Below are 27,661 nucleotides of genomic sequence, written 5' to 3'. Positions count from 1 at the left end.
ATGATTGTGGCGTGTGTCAGTATTGAACCTGCACTCAGCATCTTTGTATTATTCTTGAGGTTTCTTGACATGTTAAGTTTACTCAAACAAGCCCACAAATATGAACACATGAGTTTGTTTCACAGGATACATTTTACAATCAGATCTCATACTTTGTCTGCAGCGGCATCAAATCTAATAATGCTTTGAACTCGACATCAAACAAAACAACGGCACTGGCTGAATCAACGTTATTAAATTCATGCTCTCATTATATATGGTCTGTTGTTCATTTTGTCTGGGTATCCAACTCTGCTCTACAACGTAGAGGTGCGTGTATTGGTGTGTGTGTATGGTGATGAAATGTGAAAATGGGGATGAAAAGAAGGCAGCAGGGAATTGAAAATGTGGAGGGGAAGATTCTCATTTGAGATAAAAATTGACTCCTTGCAATCTCTGAACACATGTGTACACACACACGTGCACACACACACAGAAATAGCAGGTAGGAGAGAAATGCTCAACTGACCCTGTATAAAACCAAGCCTGTAAATGACCCTGTGAGCTGTTAGAAATAAAAAAAAAAAGATGTATACATTATTACTCATGTTATAAACCCAATACAGTGCTTAATGACAGAATGACAAAGTAAAAAAAACAACACAAAAACCGAGGCAATAGCAGAAAGTTGGATCATTTGGCTTTGCAGCTTGTTTAAAAATCTACAATAAATTGCACATCACAGCATGCTGTATGCTTCAGATGTGAGCTGATGCAACATAGGAGACATACACACAGAAATATTAGATAAAAGCACGATGATATGTTTTTGACTGATAAGAATAAAGAGCGTCACAGTTTCTCAGTGTGGCTGTTCATAAGGTTGTGCTGATTATGTCAAAAGTCTTTCTTTCATCTGTCAGCCAGGAAGGGAAAGAAAGAGGAGAGCAACTCGCCAACTGCGATATGAAATAATAGGGAATATATGAAAATAGCATCAATGCACGCTATCAGATATTGTTAGGAGAACCGAGAGCGTAAAATGATGAGGCACCTCAACAGTCTTGACAATCTCACTTCCTCTCTCTCCCACCTTTCTGTCAGCAGAAATAGAAGCTGAAAGCAAACTTGTAGGTGCGTGTGTGTGTGTGTGTGTGTGTGTCCCACCTTGTCTACAGGAACCAAATAATAGGCAAGATAAAAAGAATCTGCGAGACAGGTGTTCCTTCATGCTCGGATAAACACTGCAGATTCCTCTTCATCACGGGTGGCGGTTGCGGTTCACTTCTGTGGCAGAAGTTATCAGGACGTTCACATACGAAGACTTCATCAGAAACCAGACACACGACTTTAACCCTAACCTAACCGTAAACATCTAAATGAACGAGAGAGAGGCAGCCGCCGAGGAGAGTCGAGTCTCACTTTGCCGAAGTGTTAAACCTGAAGTGTGTTCATGTCTCTCGCTTCCCGGCGTTGGCCGCATGCTGGCAGGCAAATACGTTTCTCGGTGACACTTCAGCGACCACATCAGCGGTAACGCGGGCAATCCGAGCCACGTCACGCACGGTCCGCCGGAGGGTGGATTGGAGTTTGCGTTATATTTACAGTCTGACGGCCACCACACATGCTCCTGCCCTGCCCAGACACAGAGGTGCTACCTGGAGAGAGAGAGAGAAACACAAGAACAGAGCTGTAGTCGTGGCCAACTTACTCGAGTCCAAGTCCATGTCCAGGTCCAGTCCGATTCAAGACCGAGTCATATTGAGTCCTGTTCAGGACCATAATAGTCAATAATTTATTTTCAATGCTAATATACAAGTTAGGATGGAGAGAAATGATCTTTCTATAAACAATAGTGATCAATCTTCCAACATTAAACGAATCACGGCACAGAATGTTGGTTCTTTTGTTGTGCCTAAATACAGAACTGGGAGCCTTCCTCATTAGCAGAACAGGCAAACCTGATAGTGAAAAGGTATTTGCCTGGTTTTTAAAATAACTGCATTTTCCCATTGCAATTAATCACTGGCAATAGCGCATGTCTCTTTGTACCGCAAAGGGAGACCGGTTAAAGCTCAGACTAAAAGGCTGTTAATACTGGACTTGCATTCATCAGGTGTTTAGAAAAACGACTCCAAATTAATTAGAATGTTGCTCTCTGCCTGATGTTTAAATAGGCAACTGTTTACTAAGTAGTTCACCATATCAAATTAAAAGGTGTTATCATGTCAATGTTGTATCTGCAACTTGTTTCCGTTGCCCCCAAGGGGCCTACACATTTGTTATTGCGGGTTTATATTAAAGTCCTCGGGTGAAATTGAAATTTGAACATCTGAATTTCCGTGACCACTGGCCAACCCTCCTGCTGATGAAGATCATGTTCAACACCGATAGGCATCTTTGGCTCTGACCTCAACTCAGCCGGGAGCGACGATGATCCTTTGGCTCTCATTGTGGATGTCTTGTCCTGTGAGCTTTTGTAGCCACTGCTTCTACACCGATAGTCTGTCAGTCACCTCATTTTAAAAAGACAAACTTCTTCTTCTTCTGTCTTGGAAGTAAACAGATTGACAGATGTATGCTAAAGCAAGCAGAGGGAAGCGGTGCTGCTAACACATCCGCTTGTGTGTTTGTCTCAGTTCCTGACAATGAACAGAGGGCACATTTAACGGTCTCAACGTCTCACATCTCAGCCCGTCCCTGTCGCTTTGTGTCACTCTTAACATTCTCTCTATTCTGTATCCGCCCATCTACACCTCTCTTGTTCTCAGCAAATAGCAGATTTCCAACGACTTTGGTTGGAAATCCTCCGGGCTATGCAGGAGATGAGGCATAAATTGAAGTGTTATAGACTTGAGGCTGAGTGTCATCGTTCAACTTTGAAAAAACAAATCGTTCCCCTACTGCTGCGGCGGCAAGGACAATATTAGCATGAGGAAAACACACATTTACATAACAGAGAAGAAACGCCAAGACGCATGATAGAGGACCTGGAGGAAGGTCAAACTGTGACTGTGTGTGTTGATTTAACAACTTTATTGGTGTGCATCCGCATTTATGACTTGTTTTTACTGAACTGCAGTGAATGTGTCTATGTACATACGAGCAAGTGGATGCATGTAAATCTGCTGCGCACGTGTGTGCAACACGAGAATAGAGCTTATTAAATTGTACAGACTCTTTCCTGCCAAACATATAAACTGCATGTGTGTGTGTGTGTTGCATTTGTGTGTGTTTGGTTGTGTACCTGTGTCCACTCGTTGGTCTGAGGGTCGTAGGCTTCTACAGTATTGAGATACACCTGCCCGTCATAACCGCCCACGGCGTAGAGATGGTCGCCAAGGAGACAAACACCAACGGCGTCTCTGCTGATGCTCATGGGGGCAACTGCTGTCCACACATCTGTCTGAGGGTCATACCTGTGCAAAGACGCCACACACACACACACACACACAACACACACAACACACACACACACACAACACAGAGTGAGAAATTACGTTCATAAAAGTCTATTTCATTACAATATTTTGGGAAACACACTTACTCGTCTCCTTTGCGAGAGTCAGATGAAAAGACTGATCAATCACAAGTCTGTGGACGGCTTGCCTGGCTCTTCAAAAACAACACTACCAGCCCAACTAAAGCTCACTAGTTTACATGTTGTATCTCATTTGTTTAATCCATACACAAACAGCTATGTGCTCGGTAACTTCCGGGAGTCTTGCCATCACTGTGGGGTTGCTAGGCCTCTATTTAAATCTGTGCTCACTGAAAACCTTTTGTTAGTGCACCACTTAAACCACAACGTGTTGCTGATTAAACCAGGTTCGGCGTTTCCCGCTTATGATTTTGATGCTATGCTAAGCTAATCGTGTTGTGATTCCAGCTCAATACCTCATAGACAGACTGAGTGGTACCGATCTCCTCATATAACTCCTGGCAAGAAAAACTATTTGCCAAATAAGTGTATTTCTCATTGAACTATTTTTTTCTACTATTTTTTTAAGAACAAAAACTCATAATTTTAAAGACACTATAATATAAGTAATATATATATATATATATATAGTTTATATGCATAGAATTGACTTGAATAGATTGTCACCGACACCCGATGCAGCTATTCCAGTCCGTATGGGCCCGATACTACATATTGGTTCATCTCTATCTTATACAAATCAAAGAAAAAAAGATGTATGTATTCATACTTTTGCATCTCACACTAAATTGTGAACTGAGTATTTGACATTGCCAACACACACACACACACGCACACACACACACACACACACACACACACACACACACACACACACACACACACACACACACACACACACACACACACACACACGCACACACACACACACACACACGCACACACACACACCCCGTACATGTAGACTCACCTCTCCACACAGTCACTTAGCCGAGATGCAAGGGATGAGGCCGGAGCATCATGACCTCCGATGGCGTACAGGAAGCCATGCCAGGTGGCCACGCCCACACCTCCACGCCTTTTAGCCATGGGAGCACAACCGCTCCACCTGTAGATGGAGGTTATCCAGAAGAAGAAGAGAGAAAGAAAAACACACTTTCATCCTATCGCCAACACTGAGGAAAACCTGACAAATAGGCTAACTCAAAACCTTCCAGAACATTCTCCATTTAAAATAAATAAAAGATTATTTTCAGGGGACCAATAACAACCTTGTCCCAGAACCATAATGAATGTACTTCATAAACAGAAGCTGTTTGAGTGTGCTCTATTATAACATCCTGAGAGGGTTAGCTGCCTCCTTTGATCTGTGGGAAAATAACCTTAGAAGCACTGCAGCAGATAGAAAATACAGCAGCAGAGTGTTTAATTCTGCTCAAATGAAGTCCCTCGTCTCTGACCTGTTGGTGTGGGGGTCGAAACACTCCACTGAACGCAGGCAGGAGGAGCCGTCACGACCTCCTACTGCATACAGCCTGAAAGAGACAGAAGATGGCGATGACCCTCTGGAGAAACACAGAAACACACACACACAGACACACACACACAACTGCCACACAAAAAATTTTGCGACACCAAAACAGATGGTGCAAGGGTGTATTTATGTGGGTGCAGTTTTACACGATTTCGGTGACAAAGTGAGGTGAGCAAAATCAATCAGCCAGATCTCTTGGGAGCATCACAACCCTGAGGAGTCAGTCAGTGGGAGTGTGTATGTGTGTGTGTGTGGGTGTGTGTGTACACATCCATGATGTGGAGTTGGGGGGTAAGGAAAGAAGTGCATCCAAACCAGTCAAGCGAGTAATGAGCTCCATCAGGCAAAGAGCCTGGAGAATACACAACACATGCATGCACTCACAGCCTTGTGTGCACGCGTGTGCGTGCACACACACACACAGCTGGGCATGCTAAGCACAAATCAGTTGTTTCTGTATTAATTAGCATCTAAAAAGCCTTTCTCTGTAGCGTCTATGAGGCACTGAATAATAAAAACAACGGTGCAATATTCATCGCAATTATAACTCATACTGTCGGCTGCAGGAGAACTACGAGGCAAGTGAGGAGATTCAAGTCCTGAACTTCACTAATCCCACTGTTCATATGCACGTTTGTGCATGTGTGTGTGTGTGTGTGTGTGTGTGTGTGTGTGCTGTGCGACTGTGAGTGCTGTCACCTTTTCCATTACTGCTTGATGCTGCAGTGCGTCGCGTGGGAACGGCACAGTGGTTACAGTAACATAACCTTACCTGTGATGCCTTCGAACAAGCAGAGAGTGTGGAGCTCTAAGAATGTTCTCACACAACAAAGACATTTAGTTTTTTCTCCTCCAGGAGAAAATACTACGGTGCTTTCTGCAGGACCAAAAGTGTTTGGTTTTAAAAAATGCTGTTATAAAATACTAAAAATCCATAGGTCACTGCTCTCCAAACCACAAGCACTGGATTTTGCTTATTAATTGACTATTTCTATGCCACACAGTGGCTTGGTACAATAATGAGGTGGGTGGTGCAGTATTTATAAGTGCACAGTTATACAGTATCAATGATACTATCTTATGATTAAGTATATTGAGGCAATTTGTGTGTAATTTCTGCTAAAAATGTCAACAATCTATTAAATTGCATCAATTTGGCTGAGGCTTTTGTCCAAAGCGTCTTGAATGAGTGCATACAGCATCCATAAGGACAAGAGCAAGACGTCAACAAAACAAACGTCCCACACAAACAAACAAACAACTAAAAGCATGTGCAATGAAACAGTGCATGTGCTTATATTGAACATTTTACTTGGATTTACGTGGATGCACGAAGCAATCAATACTTGTGAGGGTTTACTTACTTGCCATTGAGTACAGCTACTCCCACTGTGCTTCTGGGTGTTGCCATACTTGCGACGAAGCTCCACTGGCGAGCTTGGGGGTCCCACCTGGTGGAAATTATGTTAGCAACTTCTCAGTCCTGCTCATAATAAAACATGACGAATCGAAACTCTGAATGTTCAACACGTGATTAAATATACAGCGCAGTTAAGCGTTATCGCTGCATCTTTCAACAACATTTTTCTCTCTTCTGGCCCTCAGAGTTCCATCTAGTGGGCCACAGAGGCACTGCCAAATAGTACGATTAAATATTAAAAAGAATTGGTGTAATTGACAGAGCAAGTTATTTTTGTATCAAAATGTGCTCAAGAATTCACATAATAAAAAAAAACGCCAAAATAAAAAACAGCAGAATTTCAGTGACCAGTACTGTTTAATCATGACACATCGTCAGGTAGAGACAAACGTGCCTTGCCACTGTAGCTAACCCGCTGATATAGTGACACTAAATGGATCGTTTCTTTTAAATGAAAAAGTGCTGTATGAGACAACCTGCGCCAGTAAAAGTCCAAAGCGTGTGGTGGAAAAATATGACCCTGAATACATTAAATTTGGATTTGGGTGACGGTAAACAGAATATATATTTTCTATTCATCATTACAGCTGACAGAGGCATAACACATATTTACAGCCCAGTTGTTGGTGGTGGTCCTCACAATTAGTTTAACAATCAGCAGTGGACCGTAAATTACTAAAGGCTCTAGATAATCTACAGAAACTGCTCTCAAAAGTTTATATTTGAACTTTTTCTAATCCGCATGGTAAACATTTTCAGCAGAGTAAATAACAGACTTAAACTGCTGTGTGAAGTGTCCTCTTACCTTTCCACTGTGCTGAGGTAGCTCCAGCCATCATGTCCTCCTACCGCGTACATGGGCCCCTCTAGGACGGCTACGCCTGCGATAACACAACCGCATGTGCACGATTAAATCATGGCAACTTACCAAAACCACTATCAGCTTGGACGAGCTCATAAAAATCACACACGTGTAGGACCAAACAGTGTGAGTTTTCATTGTGTGTGCAACCACGCCCTGCTACATCAACCGTTAGCAGCATGTTGGCACCTCCACACTCAGGGGATTTATCTGCCTGAACATCTGTGGGGGCCAGATGTGTGTTTGAATCGCCACACACACGCACACATTTATAATAAAAAAAAAACAGCGGAGCAGCAGCACAGCAGGCCTTATCAAATGTTGTCATCATAACTGTGTCACTTGCACAGTGAGTGGGGGAGTCTGTCCTTCAAACAAGATACGCAAGCATGACACTGAATCACTTACTGTTGGGGTGCTCTTGTGTAGCTGAAACTGACCTTTGACCTCACTGCCATAGGAGCGAAAACAATTGTTTTTTAGCAAGGATCATATTTTTCAAAATTCAAATAAAGACATAATCCTTCCTCTTTATATAACTCGACTTATTGACCTTTCCAAGCTCGTTTGGGCTTGTAATGCAAGTAAAACCCGCTTGAATTCATTCTAGGGGCTCACCTAAGCCGTGCCTGTGCGTGGACATGGGAGGCATGACGCTCCAGGCCTTGCTGTGAGGGTTGTAACACTCCACAGTGTTGAGGGTCTTGAGTCCATCTCGGCCGCCCACCACATAGAGACGGCCGTCGAGGACGGCTACACCAAACTGTAGCCTCCGTCCACTCATGGTGGCTACTTGCCTCCACGTGTCCCGACGCAGGCAGTACTGCTCGATACTGGTGGCACCTGGAGAAAACAACAGAAAAACGTAAGCGACTGCACTTACTAACTTACTAATCTCACTCCCAAACGGTAGACTCTGTGTGTTTGTGTGTAGAGACACAGTGTCTTCAAACACACATGGATCAATGAGCTCTGTTTATGATCATCTCAGCTAAAGTTTCCTCACGTATTCTCATGATTACAAGATAAAGGATGGTTATTCCATCAAGCCAGCATTAAGAAAAAATATCTTTGAATTTAGTTTTCTTAAATTATACATTGCGCTTAGTCATCCTGCTGCCTGACTTTAGCGCTACAACAAGTAAGTATTTTCATTATTGATTATTCTTCCCATTGTTTTAGGAGTTATCAGTGGTGAGTAAAATGACAGAGAATAATGAAAAATGTCCCCAAGCTGAATGAGACTTACTTACTTAAAATGACCCTTTTGTCAAAGGTATTTAGTTGACTAGCATACGAGACAAAGAAAAGGAAATAAAATCACATTTGATGAGCTGAAACCAGATAATTTTGGCACCCTTTTCTTGAAAAATGGATGTTGCTGATTCATTTTTTGTTGATTGATCAATTGACTAATTGTTGCAGCTTTATCCAAGGTGCTGACTATATAGTCCCAACATCCCTGATTATATTATTTCTGGCCAGTTCTCTACTGTGTACTATTTAATAAATGACCAGCTAAATATAGAAATACAGACACTTTCTACGACTAGAGACCATCTTGTGATGGGGGGGGGGGGGGGGGGGGGGGGCTTTGGCCCCTTCCCCACTTCCTACACCCCCCTACTTCCTGCGCCCTTGCTCGGACCACATCTATCTTCAAACTGGGCCTTCATTTTGATCTCATATACACACCCGTAATGTTTGTGACTGCATCTTGAGCGGTTGTGATGTTATTGAGAAATATAAGCACCTGGCAAGGTATTCAAAACTACTGTGCTAGTTCCCACTACAGTAGGTGTCTCCAAGACCACATTTCACCATGATGACACACACACACACACACACACAAACTCGAAGGTGAAAACAATACCAGCCACACACTGTTACGGCTGGTAATAATAATAATAATATAGTCTATTTGTAAAGTCTGGTTGTGTATTTGTGTGTGTACCTTTCGTAGCGTCCATGCCCCCTACGGCGAACATGGCCCCGACGGTGGCCTTGCGGGGCCGGGTGCGGGGACTCTGAAGCAGCGGCTGGCGCTGGGGCAAGAGGTGATACTTCATGCCCTCCATCAGCAGTCGCTGGCACTCCATACTGTCCCGCAGCAGAGGGTTGGACTCCAGGTCTGCCAAGAACTACACATACATACATAAAAAGAGAAACAGAAACCCGCTCACATGAACACACACACACACACACACACACAGGGACATGTGAGAACTGCTATTAAAAAGCGGACCGACAAATACAGAGTTTGTGTGTATTGCGTGCGTGGGTTAAGATGTTATCGCTGATTGTGGTTCGAAAGAAAGCTGTTCTCCCATTGATTGAGGGATTAGATCAGACCAGAGGCCATTAGTCTTTACACACACAGGACTAATCTGTCCAGAGCATCTCATCAGCTCTCTACTCCATACCCTCTAACCTCATCTATGATCTCACACACACACATGTAGAGACAACCAGGGGCTGCAGCGTAAAGCATTTCAATCCGTCTGTTCCATAAAATACATCCACAGGAAAATCGCTGCCTGTGGGAGAGGCTGGGTGGTGGGAAGCAAGTTTCCCTGAAGGCAAGAATTACATGATTTACATTTAGATGGATGTGTGTTTCCATATGTGTGTGTGTGCGTGTGTGTGAGTGTTCAGAGATGGAAAGCACTAAAGGTTCAAGAGAAGCCAGATTTATTTATAAGAGTCATTTGAAGTTTCCAAGCGGTGTGTATACCTGCACATTGTGTGTGTGTGTGTTGGCTGAAGAGAAGTCAGTGGGGAGGTAGCAACTTTTTTCCTGTCCGTCATCGCAAATAGAAAGATTCGGCCCAAATAATTAAATTCGGTCATTCAATATAAAATCAATTTTACGGGCCAGGCATGGAGAGCCTAAAGCAAGCGTGGTATATGGATAAGCAGCTTACACGCCAGGGTGAACCTACGCTTGCATTGCACACAAACACAGAGGGACGAATTAGGGTGAACCCCATTTCGGCACTCATTTGAGTTGATGTGTACTAAAGGATAGAGATAGAAAACCATGTGTGTCCTCTCCTGTGCTATTTATCCATCACGCTGTGAAGGATTGAATGTGGAGGGCGAGATAAGATTGAGTCCTGCAGGATTTCCACTTTCTCCTCTGTGTCCTCTCTTTACCTCGCAGTGGGAAGTGAGGAAGTAGTCCTCCCCTCTTCATTTTAGCTTGGACTTTGTTCACTATTTCACTCACACACACACGCACACACACACACACCTCTGATTTTCAATGGCAAGACATGGTTTTACTTAATCAATTAGCTGAATGCCAAAAAATGTCTATGCAAATGTTTTGACAGCGCTTAAATCATTTAAGCCATTTTAGATGGATCGGTGGGTAGTTTTCTTACAATCATGGTCCCCAGAGGATGAAGCAAGACATTTGTAACAGATACCCACGGTAAAATGACGCCTACTGACTTTGTAGATCCCAACTTTTTGCCCCGTCATTGGTTCAAAATTTGACATTGTCCAAGACGTTGGTTTATGACCAAAAGAACTTGCAAAACCCACATTCCCATCAGCTCAAGCACAACTGTACTTTATGTTTAGTGATAGTTTGCTAATGTTAGCATGCTAACCCACAAAACTAAAGTGATTAATATGGTAAACATTACACCTGCTAAATATCAAATGTCGTTAGCATGTTAGCATTTACACCTATGGTGTTTCGTTGGATAGAAATGATTGAAATGATCACTTGTCAGAAAGTTAAGCAAAAAAAAGATGTGACAGATGTTTCTCTTTAAAAAAAATGTTAATCAGCAAACACAATCTGTTCAGTGCGTAAGGTCAAATTTACAGCCCACAGATGCACCTCTGAGGAGATTAGACCAAGTGTGTATGTGTCAGTATTTGTGTCACAGTGGTAATAAGGAAAAGGAATTAAAAGTTTTCATTTGGGTTCATTGACGTCCTTTTGATGAGTAACAACACGACAGCCTAGATACAGAGCTTACTAATTGCTAGATGAATATCGATCGGCTGTCTGTATGGGGTTTATAAGTCATTTTATCGGCGTGTCACAGCTCATTAGGTTGCTGAATGTTAACACATTTACCAGCTTAGCGTGGTGGTGGTGGTGATATACTCCTAAAGGTTGAATCGACCCTCTATGACCGCCTTGCTTCTGCTCTCTCTGCTCTAGTGCTATTCCACCGCTTCACCTCTCCGCCATCCATCTTCTCGCCTGATTACATGTTACAGCTGCTTGGGATTTCAGCTGACCAGGGCAAAGTCGTATATCTGAGGTGTTCATACCTCATCAAGTGCAAACCTGGGAGATGTACAGGCGCAGGCAGAGAAGATGGAAAGAGGAGGGGGGGAAGGGGGCACAAGGGGAGATTTATCTCCACAGTTCCCTTATAAATAGGGAAACGACTGAGGAGGGAGATGAAGAGAACAGATAATTTAGCTTCAGTTAAGAGAGTTATCACACTTAATTAAGGTTTAAGCCGTGTGTGTGTGTGTGTGTGTGTGTGTGCATTCGACGCCCTAGGCAGTAACCGAGGCTCTGCCTCGCATATAAACTTCTCAGCATCGCATTACCAGTTGAGATACTCTTTCACAAACTAGGAAGAGGAGAGAGGAGGAGACACATGCACCCACTTCAACACAACAAAGACGAGCACATGCGTGACAGGGTAATGGTTGTGATCTACAGTTAGCGTAATGATTAAAGTCCCTCTAATTGCACGAAGAGGATAGAGACAGAGAGGCGGACTGGAGCCAGGAGGAGGTAGAGAAGAATGGGGGAGGGAGAGAGCAAGAGACAAACTTTGGCCATGGAAAAATTGAGTCGTGTTTCCACCTGGTGAATGTAAGTCCAATATTCTTAATGATTAGCTTAGATCTTTAGGTCCCTTCCATTATGTTCGCCAGCTGGTTGCTAACTGTGTCTGTCTGTCGTCTGGTGCAGGGCAGTTAGCGTACAGTGCCTTTTTAGAGCTTCCTCACTAAAACCGGTGTTACAAGAATGCTAATATGGAAGCAAAACAATAAAGTTGAGGGCCGGACAGCTTAACAATGAGCTGAAACTCGCTATAAAGCTCCGTAAAGCTGCAGATTTGGGTGATTATCATCCGTAGGTTCATCATTAGGAGTGACTCCTTTCAGATTGCTTTTCGCATTGATTGTCATTATAAAAATAACGATTATAGTCGCTTTAAATAAGTCAGTAACAACGGTGGGATATGTGACGGAGTTCTATGCAGCTCTCACCTGTGGCTGCAGCAGTGGCAGTCGGATGTGAGCCAGCAGCAAGGGCAGGTGATGCTGTCGCGTGGCGGCGTCATGGCGGACCCACGTTAGCAAAGAGGTTACCACGGTCTCCTCATCGGGCACGTTGACGTCATCCGACGTGATCAGCCTCTCCATCTCCTCCACTGGGAGCAACAGGAACTCCTGGCCTCCCACCACCTCTAAAAAGTGTTCCTGGTGGACAGGGAGATGAAATGGTTATAAGAGTAGAGAAGATCGCTTTAGACTGGATGATTGAAAAAACGGAATAAGGGAAGAAAAAAAAACAATAGGAATATATGAGTGGAGAGAGGAAAGGGATCAAGGGGTTAGAAGGAGGCAAGAAGAGAGAAACAAAAGGAAGGAAATGAGGGCTTGAGAAAGGTCAGAGGAAGATGGATGAAGAGCTGCAGACAAAGGGGGCTGGATGAGAAAAGGTTGGAATGATTCAGTTATATAAGATAGGAAGGTTGCTGGAGAAACAAAGAGCAGGCCTGCAACCAACCATTTTCATTATCAACTAATCGGCACGTTAATAAATCAATGTCACAAAATAGTCTCAAATGTCTGACACAACTTTCAAAAAGATACTTACTCGATACCATCACAAAATACAGTGCGCACAATTAAAAAGCTAGTACCAGAGAATGTCTTGAATGATTCATCGATTATCAAAATAAGACGCAGCTTAATCTTCTGAGAATCAAATGACCGATTTATCATTTCAGCTGTAATAGCGAGTGAATGTGGATGGGATAGAAATGAAACCTAGATACTTAAACATAGAGGCCATAATACAAATGTCTTAAGTGTTCGCCCACATTATGCTTCGTATTTGTGTCAGCTGTGACAATAAGGAAGGTGATGATGACAATGGTTGATGTTGTTGTGCTGTGATTGTACAGCTTGGCATAGCTATTCTCATTCATTTATCTACTTATCTACTTTGAGGGAAGTATTATCTGTCGATATTAGAAAAGCGGAAGAAAACATGCAACATGTAAATGTGACTCCTACAAATAAAACATTAAAAATATTTAAAAAAAGAAATGACTCTCCACACCGTGTATTGTGTAGCTCTTACACATTGGCTGTAATAATCCTGTGAGATGTGTGTGTATGTGTGTGAATAATAAGTCTGTGTGAATTACAGTCACACCCAGATAAAGCCACCTCTACGACATTATTACCACGGATTAAAGTTGAACAATAATCCACTTTAGAGAGAAAGGAAGAAAGAGAGGAACGATGGCACTGACAGAGACCGACGCTCAGAGGGAGGCGGGGTGGAAGGAAGGGCACGCTAACACAGGAGAGAACAGAAAAAGAAGAGAAAGAGTAATCAAGTCGATGGAGGAGCTATTTCACAGTCACCATAGCAACCCTGGGCTGAAAACCGCCATTGTGGCGATAATGGTGTGTGGCGCGCGTTGCGAACGAGGAACCAATTTGTTAGCGAGAATAACATCAAGGCCTGACCGGGGAAAACGGCACAGAGGGACAGTTGTGAAAGGGAGCGGAGGAAGAAGCCTGTTTATTGTCCTTACTTAATCAATTCATTGTCGAAATCACCTGCGGTCTACATCATCATATTTACATCAATATTTTCCAAAGACGTTGTTTTATTCATGTTCTCACGGTGGCTCTGCAACCGCTGGAAGGTATAGAAGTTAAGTGGCCGTGAAACCAACCATGGTGTAGTCGTGAGCGGCCCGCTGCAGGTCATTGCAGCCCTGAGCGTCGGCATAGGAGCGGATGCCCAGACAGTTGGAAGGGTGGAGCTGCTTCATGAGGAACGAACAGCAAGCCTGAACCACCGGCGACAGCTGCAGTAGGCAGGAGGCAGACAGCAGAGACTCAATGGTGTCCTCCCTCAAATCGAGCCGGCCTGGAAGAAAAAGAGGGGAGACGGATGGAAGACAGAGCGACCTCATGAAAAAATGTAGTACTGAATATTTTAAAGTGTCTAAGATATATTATTTAAAAGGTTTTAAGATCAAGGGTAACAACGCCCATGAACTCAAGTGACTGGTCATGAAAGTCCTTTCATTTTATAGAACTGAGACCAAATGGAATCCATTTATTTAGCATCAGCGTGGCGATCAGTGTGCGTCTGGATACCTGTGTATGCATACTGCACCAGGACCCACAATGCATCGGGGTCCACTCCTTCCATCTTCACCTCGTCCTGCTTGGCCTCCCTCACATCGCTGGTGAACATGGCCGCGAAGTAGTCCGACACGGATGAGAGCACCAGCCTGTGTGAATGGAGAGAGTGTCTGGCATCAGTCAGAGAGCACGGACAGCCGTAACGGAGGAACGGGGTACTTTGACTTTTGCTGACAGGACGAGTCTGGACTGACGGGGAGAAGATGCAGAACAGGGAGGCCTGGAAATGACGCAGGCTAACGCAGAACATTATCATCCTGCAAATATACCACACTAGTAGATCGGTAGTTGGTTAATGACCAGAAGGTGTCGGATTCAACAGTGGTCTACATATCGCCACTTTCGTAGAACCAACTCAAATCGAATCGAATCTTGAGATACCGAAAGATTCACATCATTCGCAGACCTGTCGGTGAGCAGAACCTGAATTGACAACCACAAGTGTGTTCTTAGTTTATGGAAAGTCTACAGTGTTACGACTGAAGGTCACAACAGATATTCATTTTGTACTATGACCTGCTAACAATCATCTGCAAGATGAATCACCAACAGAGGTGGGAGGGAACCTTTAGGACAGTGAGCCTATGAGAGACGGTAGTGGAGCAATATGAGTGTTGTGAGCTGGAAAGTATAGCAGAAGTGTCAAAATTCAAGCCAAAATAAGCAACCACAACAACCAAGTTGGTCTAAAGAGAGACCAGAATAACATCTCGTCACGTAGGTCTGTGGTTTTTAGAGTAAGAACTGAGGGCATCGCTCCATCCTCTGAGGGGAAACATCGACATTTCCACTGCAAGATTGACAAGAAGACTTAAATGTTTTATTTTTTATAAACTGACGGCTATTCTCTATTGCTTGATAGACTTAGATTGAGACTTTCAGACCCCTTTACTTCAATCTGAGGGCAATGTAACATGTCGGTCTCATGACTGAATAAAGCATCGCTTTTATGCAAAATTCCGTTTCCCACAGCACAAGTCTGAAGATATCAATCTGCTCCCAATGGCAGTATCTGCACATGCTCCTTCTCCTTCTCTGAAGAGATGTGATAAGTGGAGGAAGAAACCCGTGCAAACAACAGCCTGGCTTGGGCCTAAGGCATCTCCAGATGTTAGTACATAGTGAGCATATTGAGGACAGAGAGCTCAGATGCTTAAGTATTCTTTCTATTCTCGTCATAATTTCAATTCTTTACATACACATGACACAACGCCTTGGCGTGCCCTGTGAAACACATGCCAATCCTTGCAGTCGGAGAAGAGATTATTCAACCACCGCAGCTGAGCTCATGGTCAGCAGAGAAAGAAGAAAAAAAAAAGAAAAAGCTTAACTTAAGGTCAATGTGAAATTTAGTGTCTGGAGAGTCTGGGAGAGAAGATATACGGCATAATGGAGAGCAAGCCAGAGGAAGGACAGAAAGGAAATATCTTAAGGTCATTTTTTTTTTTAAAGGGACAGTTAATTAATTCCTCCCCACAAAAATCCATTACCCTTTCATGTCACTGTTCAGTTAAGTACGCACACGCACACTCAAACATCGTATTAAAAAAGTACATGTTATTTAATATTTAATGCGCAGTATTTTTTCATTATTTGCTCTTGGAGATGTCTTTGTAAATGAGGTGTTGACTGTCTAATGGAGTCTAAATGGCCGTGCCATATAAAGCAGTCCTCCTCATTTTTAATGTCCTGATCTAAATACGGCTGATGATAAGTAAACTAAATTAGGATAATGCTCACATTAGAGCTCTGTTTGATAGCCATGAGAACCGATTTTCACATGTTTAAATGGTTGCTGCTGATTTTCTGCTTCCACTGCTCTGTGTGTTTTGTGTGTTTTTTGACTTTGAGGTCAACAGACGTGTGTGTGTTATATGCACATGTGTATAATGTCATTAACAAGTGGGACCATGACAGATAGCCTGAAGCGGAGAAGAGTGGTGTGTGTGTGTGTGTGTTTGTTTTACTGACAAAGTTGTCACTATAGTCAGCAGGAAGTTGCTCTGCTCTCTTTCTTATCTCTCTCTCTCTGACACACACACACACACACACACACACACACACACACACACACACACACACACACACACACACACACACACACACACACACACACACACACACACACACACACACGCAGTATTTTCACTCCTCTTAATTTTTCATGTGGGTCGCTGACTTCCAGTGAGCGACGCGGGCTATATACAGTACCGGGTTATATACACACAAATGCAACTCGCAGAAGACAGAGACGTAGCAGGCAGTGTGTCACTGCGTAATGGAAAGAGCAAAGAGAAGACTAAAAGAGAGCAGGAAACAGACGAGTCGGCGGCAGGAAAAAAAAAGCCGAGCTGGAAACTGAACACTGTGTCTGTTTGTGTTTGAGTGTGCTTGGTGAAGAGACACAGTGGTGGAAAAACAGAGAGGATGAAAACAACAGGAGAGCTGGTAGGAGAGACTTATTCAGTGTGGCTTTGTGGCACAAAGGCAGTAGAACTGCCTGTGCCAAAGCACACTGACTGTAATCCTGCGGGCTTATTCAGTGTGGCTTTGTGGCACAAAGGCAGTAGAACTGCCTGTGCCAAAGCACACTGACTGTAATCCTGCGGGCTTATTCAGTGTGGCTTTGTGGCACAAAGGCAGTAGAACTGCCTGTGCCAAAGCACACTGACTGTAATCCTGCGGGCTTATTTTTCTTATTCTCCATCTGCCACCCCGAATTTCGGCGTGTATCTAGTCACACAGCGTTGCCAACAGCGGCGTGAAAAGTATATCCGAACGTGCGGCCCGATCGGGAATGGTGTGCTAAGACTTTTATAAGAGATTCGCCCAGCGGTTTTCCCGAAAATCCCGAAAAACGGAGCAAAATTGGCCCATAGACTTGAATGGGGTTTCGGCGTGAAGAGAGCAAAAAAAACACTGAACTTTGGACCCATATTGACAAGCCATACTTTAAGATAGAAAAATGATTTAAAGTTTAAAACGTAGACAAAACGCTGGAGGTTATTGAGCCAAATGGACATTTTGATAGCTAGCACAGTTTTCATGAAGTCGCAGATGAAGTTTCAGGAACATTTTGGCTCCATTTCAGATTTTATAATGGGTGTGTATTGCGCAGCTCGTTAAGGGCTAGAGTGAGGGCATAATTGTTAGAGTGGAGCAGAGCAGGAAAATATTTTGTGATTTCTGAAAACAAATTGCTCAGAGTGCCACAATTTGCACACCTCATGCATTATTTTTTGCAAAAAGTTAGCTAATGGTGTGCTGGTCTAGAGAAATGACTGTGGAATCCAGCACATTTACACATTTTGCACTACAGACCTTAATTGACAGGAAAACCAGCTTTCTGCTCCATAGAGACCAATGTTAAATCTGACCACTCATTTCTCAAAGAAAGCAGACGGTACCACTTTTGTACATTGCTCTGGAGCTCACATTTTTAACACCACTAACATAAAAAAGCACATCACCATGTTCGCAAGAGTCTTATCTTTCTCACGGTATCCTTATTTTGGCACTCAGACTCCTACTTTTTGTTAAAAAGTTTTGTTTCAAAATCACTGTTTACTGTAACGTTTCTTAATCAGTTTGCTTCTAACGCCAGGTGCGTCCTCACCATGGCAACCAGTTACACACACGCACGCACGCAGGCTCTCTCTGTCTGTCTCTCTACACACACTGTCTGTCTCTCTCTGTCTGTCTTTCTCTCGCTCTGTCTGTCTGCCTGTCTCACTCACTCACTCTGTTTCTCTATATCTTTCTGTCCCCCCCCCACCCCTCCCATTTCAAAATAAAAGCCCCACAGAGTGAATCCTAACTGGAATACTTGTGATGAAGCCTGTCATTTAATAACCTTTGTGTTTGTGTCAAACATTATGAATATGTCTCCTCTCCCCCTCTCTCACCCACCCAGTCCCACTTTCAAAATAAAAGCCCCATAGATTAACTGTATCTTAACATGAAGCTCAGAATGAGGTTCGTACAGAAATGATGGGAGCGTTAGCTCCCATCATTTCCAAAGGCTTCTCAAACAAATGTATTTATCTCAAATAGAGAAATGATGGGAGCGTAAGCTCCCATCATTTCCAAAGGCATTACTAGTAGGCATCACGTAATGTGAGGAGGCGTTTCCCTGCTTTTTCTCCATGAACAGGCTGCAGGTGCACAGGTGATTCTGATTGAGCTAATTAGTGAACAGAGGCTCACAGACTCACATACACACACTGTGAGTCTCTGTTCACTAATCTTTCTGTCCCCCCCCCCACCCCCCCCCCTCCCATTTCAAAATAAAAGCCCCACAGAGTGAATCCTAACTGGAATACTTGTGATGAAGCCTGTCATTTAATAACCTTTGTGTTTGTGTCAAACATTATGAATATGTCTCCTCTCCCCCTCTCTCACCCACCCAGTCCCACCCTTTCAAAATAAAAGCCCCATAGATTAACTGTATCTTAACATGAAGCTCAGAATGAGGTTCGTACAGAAATGATGGGAGCGTTAGCTCCCATCATTTCCAAAGGCTTCTCAAACAAATGTATTTATCTCAAATAGAGAAATGATGGGAGCGTAAGCTCCCATCATTTCCAAAGGCATTACTAGTAGGCATCACGTAATGTGAGGAGAGGCGTTTCCCTGCTTTTTCTCCATGAACAGGCTGCAGGTGCACAGGTGATTCTGATTGAGCTAATTAGTGAACAGAGGCTCACAGACTCACATACACACACTGTGAGTCTCTGTTCACTAATTAGCTCAATCAGAATCACCTGTGCGCCTGCAGCCTGTTCATGGAGAAAAAGCAGGGAAACACCTCTCAAACAAATCCTCAAACCCCCATAACCGTAGCTCCTATTGCTCCGATATGACTACATGAGAGGAATGATGAGTTGAAGAGCAGATCATGTGAAAAACTTTACTGGAGCAACGGAGCCTCTCCCAGCTGTTAGCAGACTGTTTTGCTAGCAGGCGAGTGAGCTGTACCCAGCATGCAGTTCGGCGGTGTAATTTTATAAATGTAAAATGATTAGTGTTACAAATTGTTTGTGTCACAGACTGTTGTGTCGTTGTGATTTGCTCTGTTAAAGAGCGTTAGTTGTGGGTTGTTCATTGTTATAAAGTAATGACCATGACTAGGGGTCCCTCTCAATACACATAAGAAAACTAGCTCCAATGCTGACACCATTAACGGTGGACAATATATTTAACTGCCTGTTGAAGACAGACAGCACTTGATCCGGCTTGGTGTGTGAAAAACTCACATGTACAGGAAATTGAAACCGTTATACAAGATTAAATTCAAGAGTATGGATTTTAAATGCAGAAAAGAGAGAAGCGATAACTCAATCGAACCGTAACATCGGCCTGTGTAGCTATATATTGCGACGTCTTCCGGCAGTAGAAGCCACACTGTCAAAATTTCTTGCGAAATTTTCTAGTTCAACTACTATGACCCTTCTCCACACATAAAAATACAGCAGTACATGCTTAGCCACGCTGATGTTGGGGTGGCAATATGTCCGTTTGTCAGTTGGTCACCACTTTTGCCCAGACTGAAATATTTCAATAACTATTACCATGGACCTTTGTACAGACAATTCATGTTCCCCGGAAAATGTTCCCAAATGACCTTGGTGATCCCCTGACTTTTGTTCTAATGCCACCAGCAGGTCGAAATTTCCGCTTTTCCCTCAGGGTGAAGTGTAATAACTAGGTAATTACTATTTAGCCGTCGGTCCAAATTTTGTATTTGTCCAACACTTTCCCTGTTCCTGATAGAGGATCTAAGGACAGAGGTCGTCGTATGCTGAAGGGATTGTAAAGCCCCCTGAGGCAAATGTGTGGTTTGTGGTATTAGGCTATATAAATACAACTGACTTGACTTTGGTTTATGACCAAATACCTGCTAAACCTAATGATATTCCCGTCTACCTCAGCTGTACTTTGTGTTCAGTGCTAAACAGCAAATGTTAGCACGCTAACATGCCAAACTTAGATGGTGAACACGGTAAACATTATATTTGCTCAACATCGACATGTTAGCATTGGCACCGTGAGCATGTTAGCATTCAGCTCAAGGCACCACAATGCCTAAGTAGAACCTCAAAGAGGTACACAGACGTTTCTGAACTAAACTTATATTACCTTAAATCAGTTGCGGTAGCACACTTAGAGGTGCTCACTGGGAAGCACAAAAATAGCTTTTGCAAGATAATGTATTTGTATAGGGCGCTGCCCCAGAGACAAACGCTATGGCTGTGCTCTACTTTTTAAAAGCGCATATAGAGCTTGAGTTTTGCTCAAACTGCGCCATTGGCAACAAACTCCACAAAAACCCGTGCAGCTACACACAGGACAAGTGGCCTATTCGGCACGCACGGTGCACTCGTTTGTGAGTACTGTAAAACAGAGAAAGAGGGTGTACGTGTTGTTCCCAGAAAAGCGTTTTTTATCCTACACATGCAATAAATCAATTGCAAACAAAACACCCACCTTTCAAACATCTCACTCCCACCCCCTTGCTAGTACACACATACACACACACACAAACACACACACACACACACACACACACACACAAACACACAATGAACACTTAGAAGCAGCTTCAAATGCCGACACACTCTTTCATATACACCATTTGGGTTCTCATACAGCGGGGTCTTTTGTTTGTCACCATCTGTGCCTAGGGGACTTCAATCAAGTGAGGCAGAGGAGGAAGGCGGTGAGAGAAAAGGAGGCTTTCTGCTGGTGGAGGACCGCTCTTCTGTGTCTCCCATGTGCAGATGGACCCTGCTGCTGCACCCGTGGCCACATGCCCGGAGAAGCAGCAGCGACAGAGCAGGGTAGAGGGGGGCTATGTGGTGGGTGAGGAGCACGTGCGTGTGTGTGTGTGTATGTGTGTGTATGTGTGTGTATGTGTGTGGGTGTGTTTGATGCATGATTCAGAGGCTCAGTTGACTATGTGTGATACAGAGAGACTACAAAAATAAAAGGGACTTTTAAAAGCGTGACTGTGGTTCTGCTGCGTGTGAAAGATACTTTCCAAACAATATCCTGTGTGAGCAGCATGTGTCATCATGTGTGTGTGTGTGTGTGTGTGCGCACAAGTGTACATGCATGTGTTGAGATGTTGTGATGAATGTGCCATCATTACAGGACAGTATAAAGTTTGATGTACGATTATTTTCATTGTTGATTAATTGCTTTTCTGATTAATTGTTTTGTCTATGAATAGTTAGAAATCACTAAATCGCTCCCAAACGACATCTTTAAGTTGCTAGTTTTGGCCAACCAACAGTCAAAAACACAAAGACAGACATTTTGCATTTTGTTTGGCATTTTTGTTTAAGAATTGACAATTGATTATCAACATACTGTAGTTAGTTGCATGTTGATCAGCTTGTAAGGTGCCACCTGCCCATCAGGACTATCAAACATTCACACAACATTCAAACACTGATGGCACAGCCTTTGGGTCTAAGGACAGAGGTCGTCGTATGCTGAAGAGATTGTAAACCCCCCTGAGGCAAATATGTGATTTGTGGTATTAGGCTAAATAAATAAAATGTACTTGACTTTGGTTTATGACCAAATACCTGCGAAATCTAATGAACCTACCTCAGCTGTACTTTGTGTTCAGTGCTAAACACTTAATTTGGGGTTAAGTGTCTTGCCCAAGGACACATCGACGTGGACTGGTGAAGCCGGGGATCGAATCCCGCAATCTTCTGATTGAAGGACGACCCGCTCTACCACTGAGCCACAGCATTCATGTGTGAGTGTGTTTGCACTCGTCAGTATCTTGTATACAGACAGTGTGTTAACATATTTATTGTGTATTCTTCACAGAGTGCCCACCGTAGGGCAACATGCGAAGGGGAAGTGGCCAAAATAAACATAATAATACGATGCAAATTGTTAAAAAATGTTTTGGAAAACTAAAACTCCTGACTACATTTCTGCTTTCATTTCCCCGAATGATGCAAAAATAAGTTTTTGTTGATTGCAGTTGTCATCTAATCTTTCACTCTGCTACTATAACACAGGGTTTGTTTTACACTGGTGGGGAACATCGATCATGTATACTGCTAAAATCAGCAGTTGAATAGTTAGGAAATTCAATTAATGACTATTTTGACAAATTTTTATATGATTAACCCATTTAGTCAATTAACAACCAAAAATGTACAAACACTGATTTGTTGAAGCTTTTTAAATGTGAGGATTTGATGCTTTTTGGTTTTATATCATTGTTAATTGAATACCAATAGGTTTTGGATTGTTGCTCAGACAAAACGTAATAATAATCAACAAAAAGATTATTTTTGGCTCAAACAATGAACCAATTAACTAGGAGATTCATAAAAGACATTTAACCATTAGTCGCAGCTCTGATATCATCTATTCAACATCACCATGTTTGCTATGAATGTTTGAGTGACATCTTCATGGTGTCTTTGCTCCTACCTGTGTGCAGGTATCCGCCGTTCTCCCACCACCAGTACGACGTCGCACAGCTGCCGGGACCTCAGGTAGCCCTCCATCTTGCGGAAGGTGCAGTCGGCGTGGGAGAGAGCGGTGAACGTGCACTCCTCTGGACATGCACATGGTTCCATGGACACGCACGAGGACAGCGTGGCGCTGCTGTTGGACGTCCTAACAGCGAAGACAGGCGTTCACACAGACAGACACAAAGAGAAGGAGACAGAAGCTTTGAGTGCGTGGTGTCGGTGCCGATTCTCTTTTTGTTCAACACAAACGAGACAGATGTGTGGAGAGAGCGACACCAGCTGCTCTGTGTCATCTGCGTGCCATCTTTATTCTTTGTGCCTTTCCCTCACGCACACTCTGCTCGCTCCTTCACTTCTCAACAGGGTTACTGTATGTCGCCAGGAGCAGACAAAAGCTCTGTAATGGTCCAATTACTAGGAGTAAATGGCCAGATAAATTTAACCCACTTAAAAGAGGAGCTGCCAATTAAATAGCTGTGGGAGCCGAGCCCATCGGATGTGCAGTGATTTACTCCGCTCCCTAATGGCAGCCAGTTTCCTTGTTTCTATACCAACAACGGGGAGAAGTGAAGCAGGATTTTGGGCCAAGACGGCCTGAACATTCGTAATTCACTGGTGGAAGTGTTGCAGCCCAGGGTAATGTCTTATTCTTCCTGTCTGAGCCGATTATGTTTGAGCCGGTGTGTGGCTCATCAAAAGACAAGCACCGAAGTATAGCCCCCCTGTGAATTATCAGCCATCATGGGCATGGCTCCCACACCGGCATTTAATTTACGAGAGCCAGGGCTGTACTTCCAATTTTAATTTAGCAGCAGAAGTGTCAGGACTGGCCCTACAGCACAAAGAGATAAATGAAGTGATACTCCAAGGATGATATCACTTCAACTCTGCAGTTAAAGATAAATCACACTCTTTTAGTGATGTGGAAGTGTGTGTGTGTGTGTGTGTGTGTGTGTGTGTGTGTTTGTTTCAAATCAAACCCTCCTACATCACAATTTTCCACACACATATTCTCTCGGCAATAAACAGCGAGGTTCTGGGAGGGCCGGGGAAAATGTGGCTTTTCTAGATGACTTGAAATGCAAATACTGAATGGTCTCTAACAGGATTATGATTTAGATATCATTCTTGGATGTATCTCGAGTGTGGCTTCTTTTTCGTTTTTTTTGTGGGGGTTTTTTGTGGTACAGAAAAGGTTTTCTGGTCCGGCCTCGTCCTCTTTTTGGGGCTTTAGAAATGAAACTGATTTGACCTGAATTTGAAAATAATCGCGCTAAATAAAGTTAGAAGAAAAATGCTGGTGTTCGTGGCCTTCACAGTGTGTGTACTCATGCATGCATTTTGGTTTGTGTGTGTGTGTGTGCTGCTGATGTGCTATAACAGGAGTCATCTTCCCTCTGCCTCTGTCCTCTACTCCTCTCGATCCGTCTCCCGTCCTCACTCTTATATCTAATCTCATCCATCACTCACTTCGTTCCACCTCATCCCATCGTCCCATCATCCATCTTTGCCTCTCTCTTTTTCTCTCGTCACCATCCCAATCTAGCCCTCCAAGGAGGCTTTTTGGCTGGCTTTCCTATCCTCAGAGGAGACGACTTTGAAGTGGGGGAACGCTGCCTTCCAGTCCCCTTAATTGAGCCTGGCAGGCACTCAACATTGACAGAGACAGAGAGACACAGAGAGAGAGAGAGAGAGAGAGAGAGAGAGAGAGAGAGAGAGAGAGAGAGAGAGGAGACAGAGAGAGTGTGTCTGGGGCGAATCAACACCATGCAGCCAGATTTTTTAAACCCCTGCACCAGGCAAGGACACTCACACCACTGTCATTCAATGTCTTTCTCCCTGCCTCTCTCTCTCTCTCTCTCTCACGCACATTTGCACGCACACCCCCTTGTGATTAACTATCCAGCCTGATTAGCCTGTAGGCTAACGGCTAATGCAGATTGAACTTGGTTCTGCGGGCTGATATACGACGCGATCATCCAGCCACCACAGTGCCTGCCTGGTCACATGTGAACCCCCTCCGTGACACACATGCAAACGCTTTTGTTTTCTCCCAACACATTAGAAAAGGGGGAGAAAAAACAGAGAGAGGGCAAATGAATGGACACGGGATGGAGGGAAAGAAGGGAGGCACACCAGGATTTAAAGGGGGGAGCTGGCTGGGGGTGAGAAAGTAAAAAGGGAAAGGAGGGGATCAGCGGAGTCGAGCCGAGCCGTTCAGCCACTCTGGGATTCAGCACGCGTCCCTTCCCATGATCCCACTTGGGATTCTGCCACTTGTGTTCTTGGAGTATCGTACTGTACACAGGGGCTGTCGGAGGGAGGGGATGGATCGCATACAGAGAGACGCACACAAAACATACATGCACATGTACGCTGCAGAAACCAATCTCTGTGTTGGTATGGCAACCCTAACATGTGCAGGGACACTACATCCATATACATGAACAATACGCACTCACCCTATGATATTGAGTCTGGTGTGTGTGTGTGTGTGTACGTGTGCATTACTATTAAGCAGAAGTCATTTTCTGTGTGAGCACTGCTGACTCCCATCAGCACAGACGACGTGACATCGAGCCTTGCATAACAATAGATATTTTTAAAACCATATTTCTCTCTCTCTCTTTCACGCCCACAATCTGACATTTGAGATGAAAACCAATTAGGGTGTAGAATGAAAGTGCATCAGACGTTAAATGATTTTTTTTTAATCCGCTCTTGCTCCTACTGAAAGCTGTTTTTAAAAGTGAGTGTGTGTGCACGCGTGTGTGTGTGTGTGTGTGTGTGTGTGTGTGTGTGTGTGTCCTACTGTAGGAATCATTGATATTTTCTGATGTGTGTCTTGGGAACACAGAGAATAATGGGAGGCTTTCAGATGCATCATTACGCCAGTATAGTAACCATGCACGCACACGCGCACGCGCACGCGCACACACACACACACACACACACGCACACACACACACTCACTGTGTGTGCTGCTCCCTTTACTTCATCCCACTTAATGCTGCATCACAATAAAAAACATAAACCTGGGAGAGACTTATGATGCCCTAATTGCTGTGTTTCCCTGTCTCCACAGCAACCATTAATTAAACGCAGTATCACATCACAACACAACATCTGGATTGGCCACACCAGTGCAACACACTCCATCCCCGCATGTGCACACGAACACGCACACGAGCACTGAGGAATGTGAGCAAAAGCTATAAGGGAATCAGTCGCTGAAGACAAAACAATATAAATGTCAAGTGCAGAGAATGAAGCTACACGCGGAGCTCAGCCCTGGAGCCCTATTGTTAATTTGACTCTGAATATCCCATATTCTCAAGAGGGTGCGTTTGCGTCCTCTAACAGAGTCTGGGTACTGGAGCCTCATTAGGAGGTTGAGGGGAGAAATCAGTGGACCACATGCCGTCCCCAATGTACTCAAGCCATCATTTTCTTTCTACCTCTTTCTGTCTAACTGTGTAGCCTAATGAGTGACTCTGCACAGCTGCATTATAAGCTACCGCTGACTCACCAGCCTCTTGCTTAGTGAATCCCCCATTTACTTGTATAAACTCAGTGGGGGCGTATTGCGTTTCCACCTGCCAGTGATAGTGATAAGTGTAAAGTGACACAAACGTAATGCCTGTTAACACGAAAACAATGTTAAAGTTAAATGCGATAAAATATAAATGACTCATTAACTATAAAAGCTAACTCTCAAGGTGACGATGCAAGACACCTACCCTAACTTTTAAGGCGTATGTGTGTGTTCTGTGAATTCCACTGACTTTATTCGGTACTAATTTTGCCCGTAACTTTAGTTTTGGCTGCAAGGTCCCACGCAGACATAAAACCAAACTCCCACCTCCGTCTCCTACCTGCACGAGCTGGAGTCGGTTTCCTGGTGGTTGTCGTCGGTGCCCGACGCAGCCGGTGCTGCCGCAGCCTCCTCCTCGACCCCGACATGAGCGGTTGGCTCAGGTACCAGCTGGGGCACCGGAGCCTCGCCGGGGGGCTCCATGCTCGTCGCGGGTCGAGAACGACGATGAGGCGGCGGGGAGACCCACGACAGCGCCGCGGCGGCGGGGCTCCTGCACTCTGGCTGGCTGAAGGAGCGGGTGCAGGAACTCCCCGTCGCTCCTACTGCTCCTCCCGGGCCGCCCCGACTCCCCGTCGGATCAGCAAACTTTCTGTTGCTGCCGTTACACAGATTAGACCCAGCGCTGCCGCTGGCCACCAGCCCGCTGTGACCCCCAGCGCTGGGGTTCGCGCTGGCTGAATTCGAGTTGCTACAGCCGCTGACTGACGCCCCGTCTCCGGAGTTGCCGCCCGCTCTTCGCCCGGCGAAGTAGTCTCCTAGCGGCGGGGAGTGAGTCGGAGGGACCGCGGGGTGACCGAACCACCTCCATCGGATCCTGAGGATCTGCTTCACATCGAACTCCTTCCGCGAGGAAGAGCCCGAGCCGCTACTCGACAT

General features: G+C 44.3%; 1 protein-coding gene across 1 annotated transcript; it reads right to left on the bottom strand.

Annotated features, from left to right (window-relative positions):
* Positions 1–1,556: 1,556 nt before the first annotated feature.
* Positions 1,557–27,661, bottom strand: klhl5 (kelch-like family member 5; the record flags this gene model as incomplete). The annotated part of the gene is made up of 13 exons (XM_079159698.1): positions 1,557–1,637; positions 3,227–3,398; positions 4,392–4,529; positions 4,882–4,956; positions 6,320–6,406; positions 7,181–7,256; positions 7,856–8,080; positions 9,192–9,378; positions 12,494–12,706; positions 14,203–14,399; positions 14,633–14,769; positions 23,144–23,332; positions 27,063–27,661. 13 exons carry the CDS (start codon positions 27,659–27,661, stop codon positions 1,581–1,583), a joined length of 2,352 nt encoding a protein of 783 aa, XP_079015824.1. The 3' UTR covers positions 1,557–1,580.

The sequence above is a fragment of the Pholis gunnellus genome (genome assembly GCF_910591455.1).
Source record: "Pholis gunnellus genome assembly, chromosome: 5".
NCBI classification, from domain to species: Eukaryota; Metazoa; Chordata; class Actinopteri; order Perciformes; family Pholidae; genus Pholis; species Pholis gunnellus.
The sequence above is the reverse complement of the archived record's forward strand: the minus strand, read 5'-3'. Positions and strand labels throughout refer to the sequence as shown.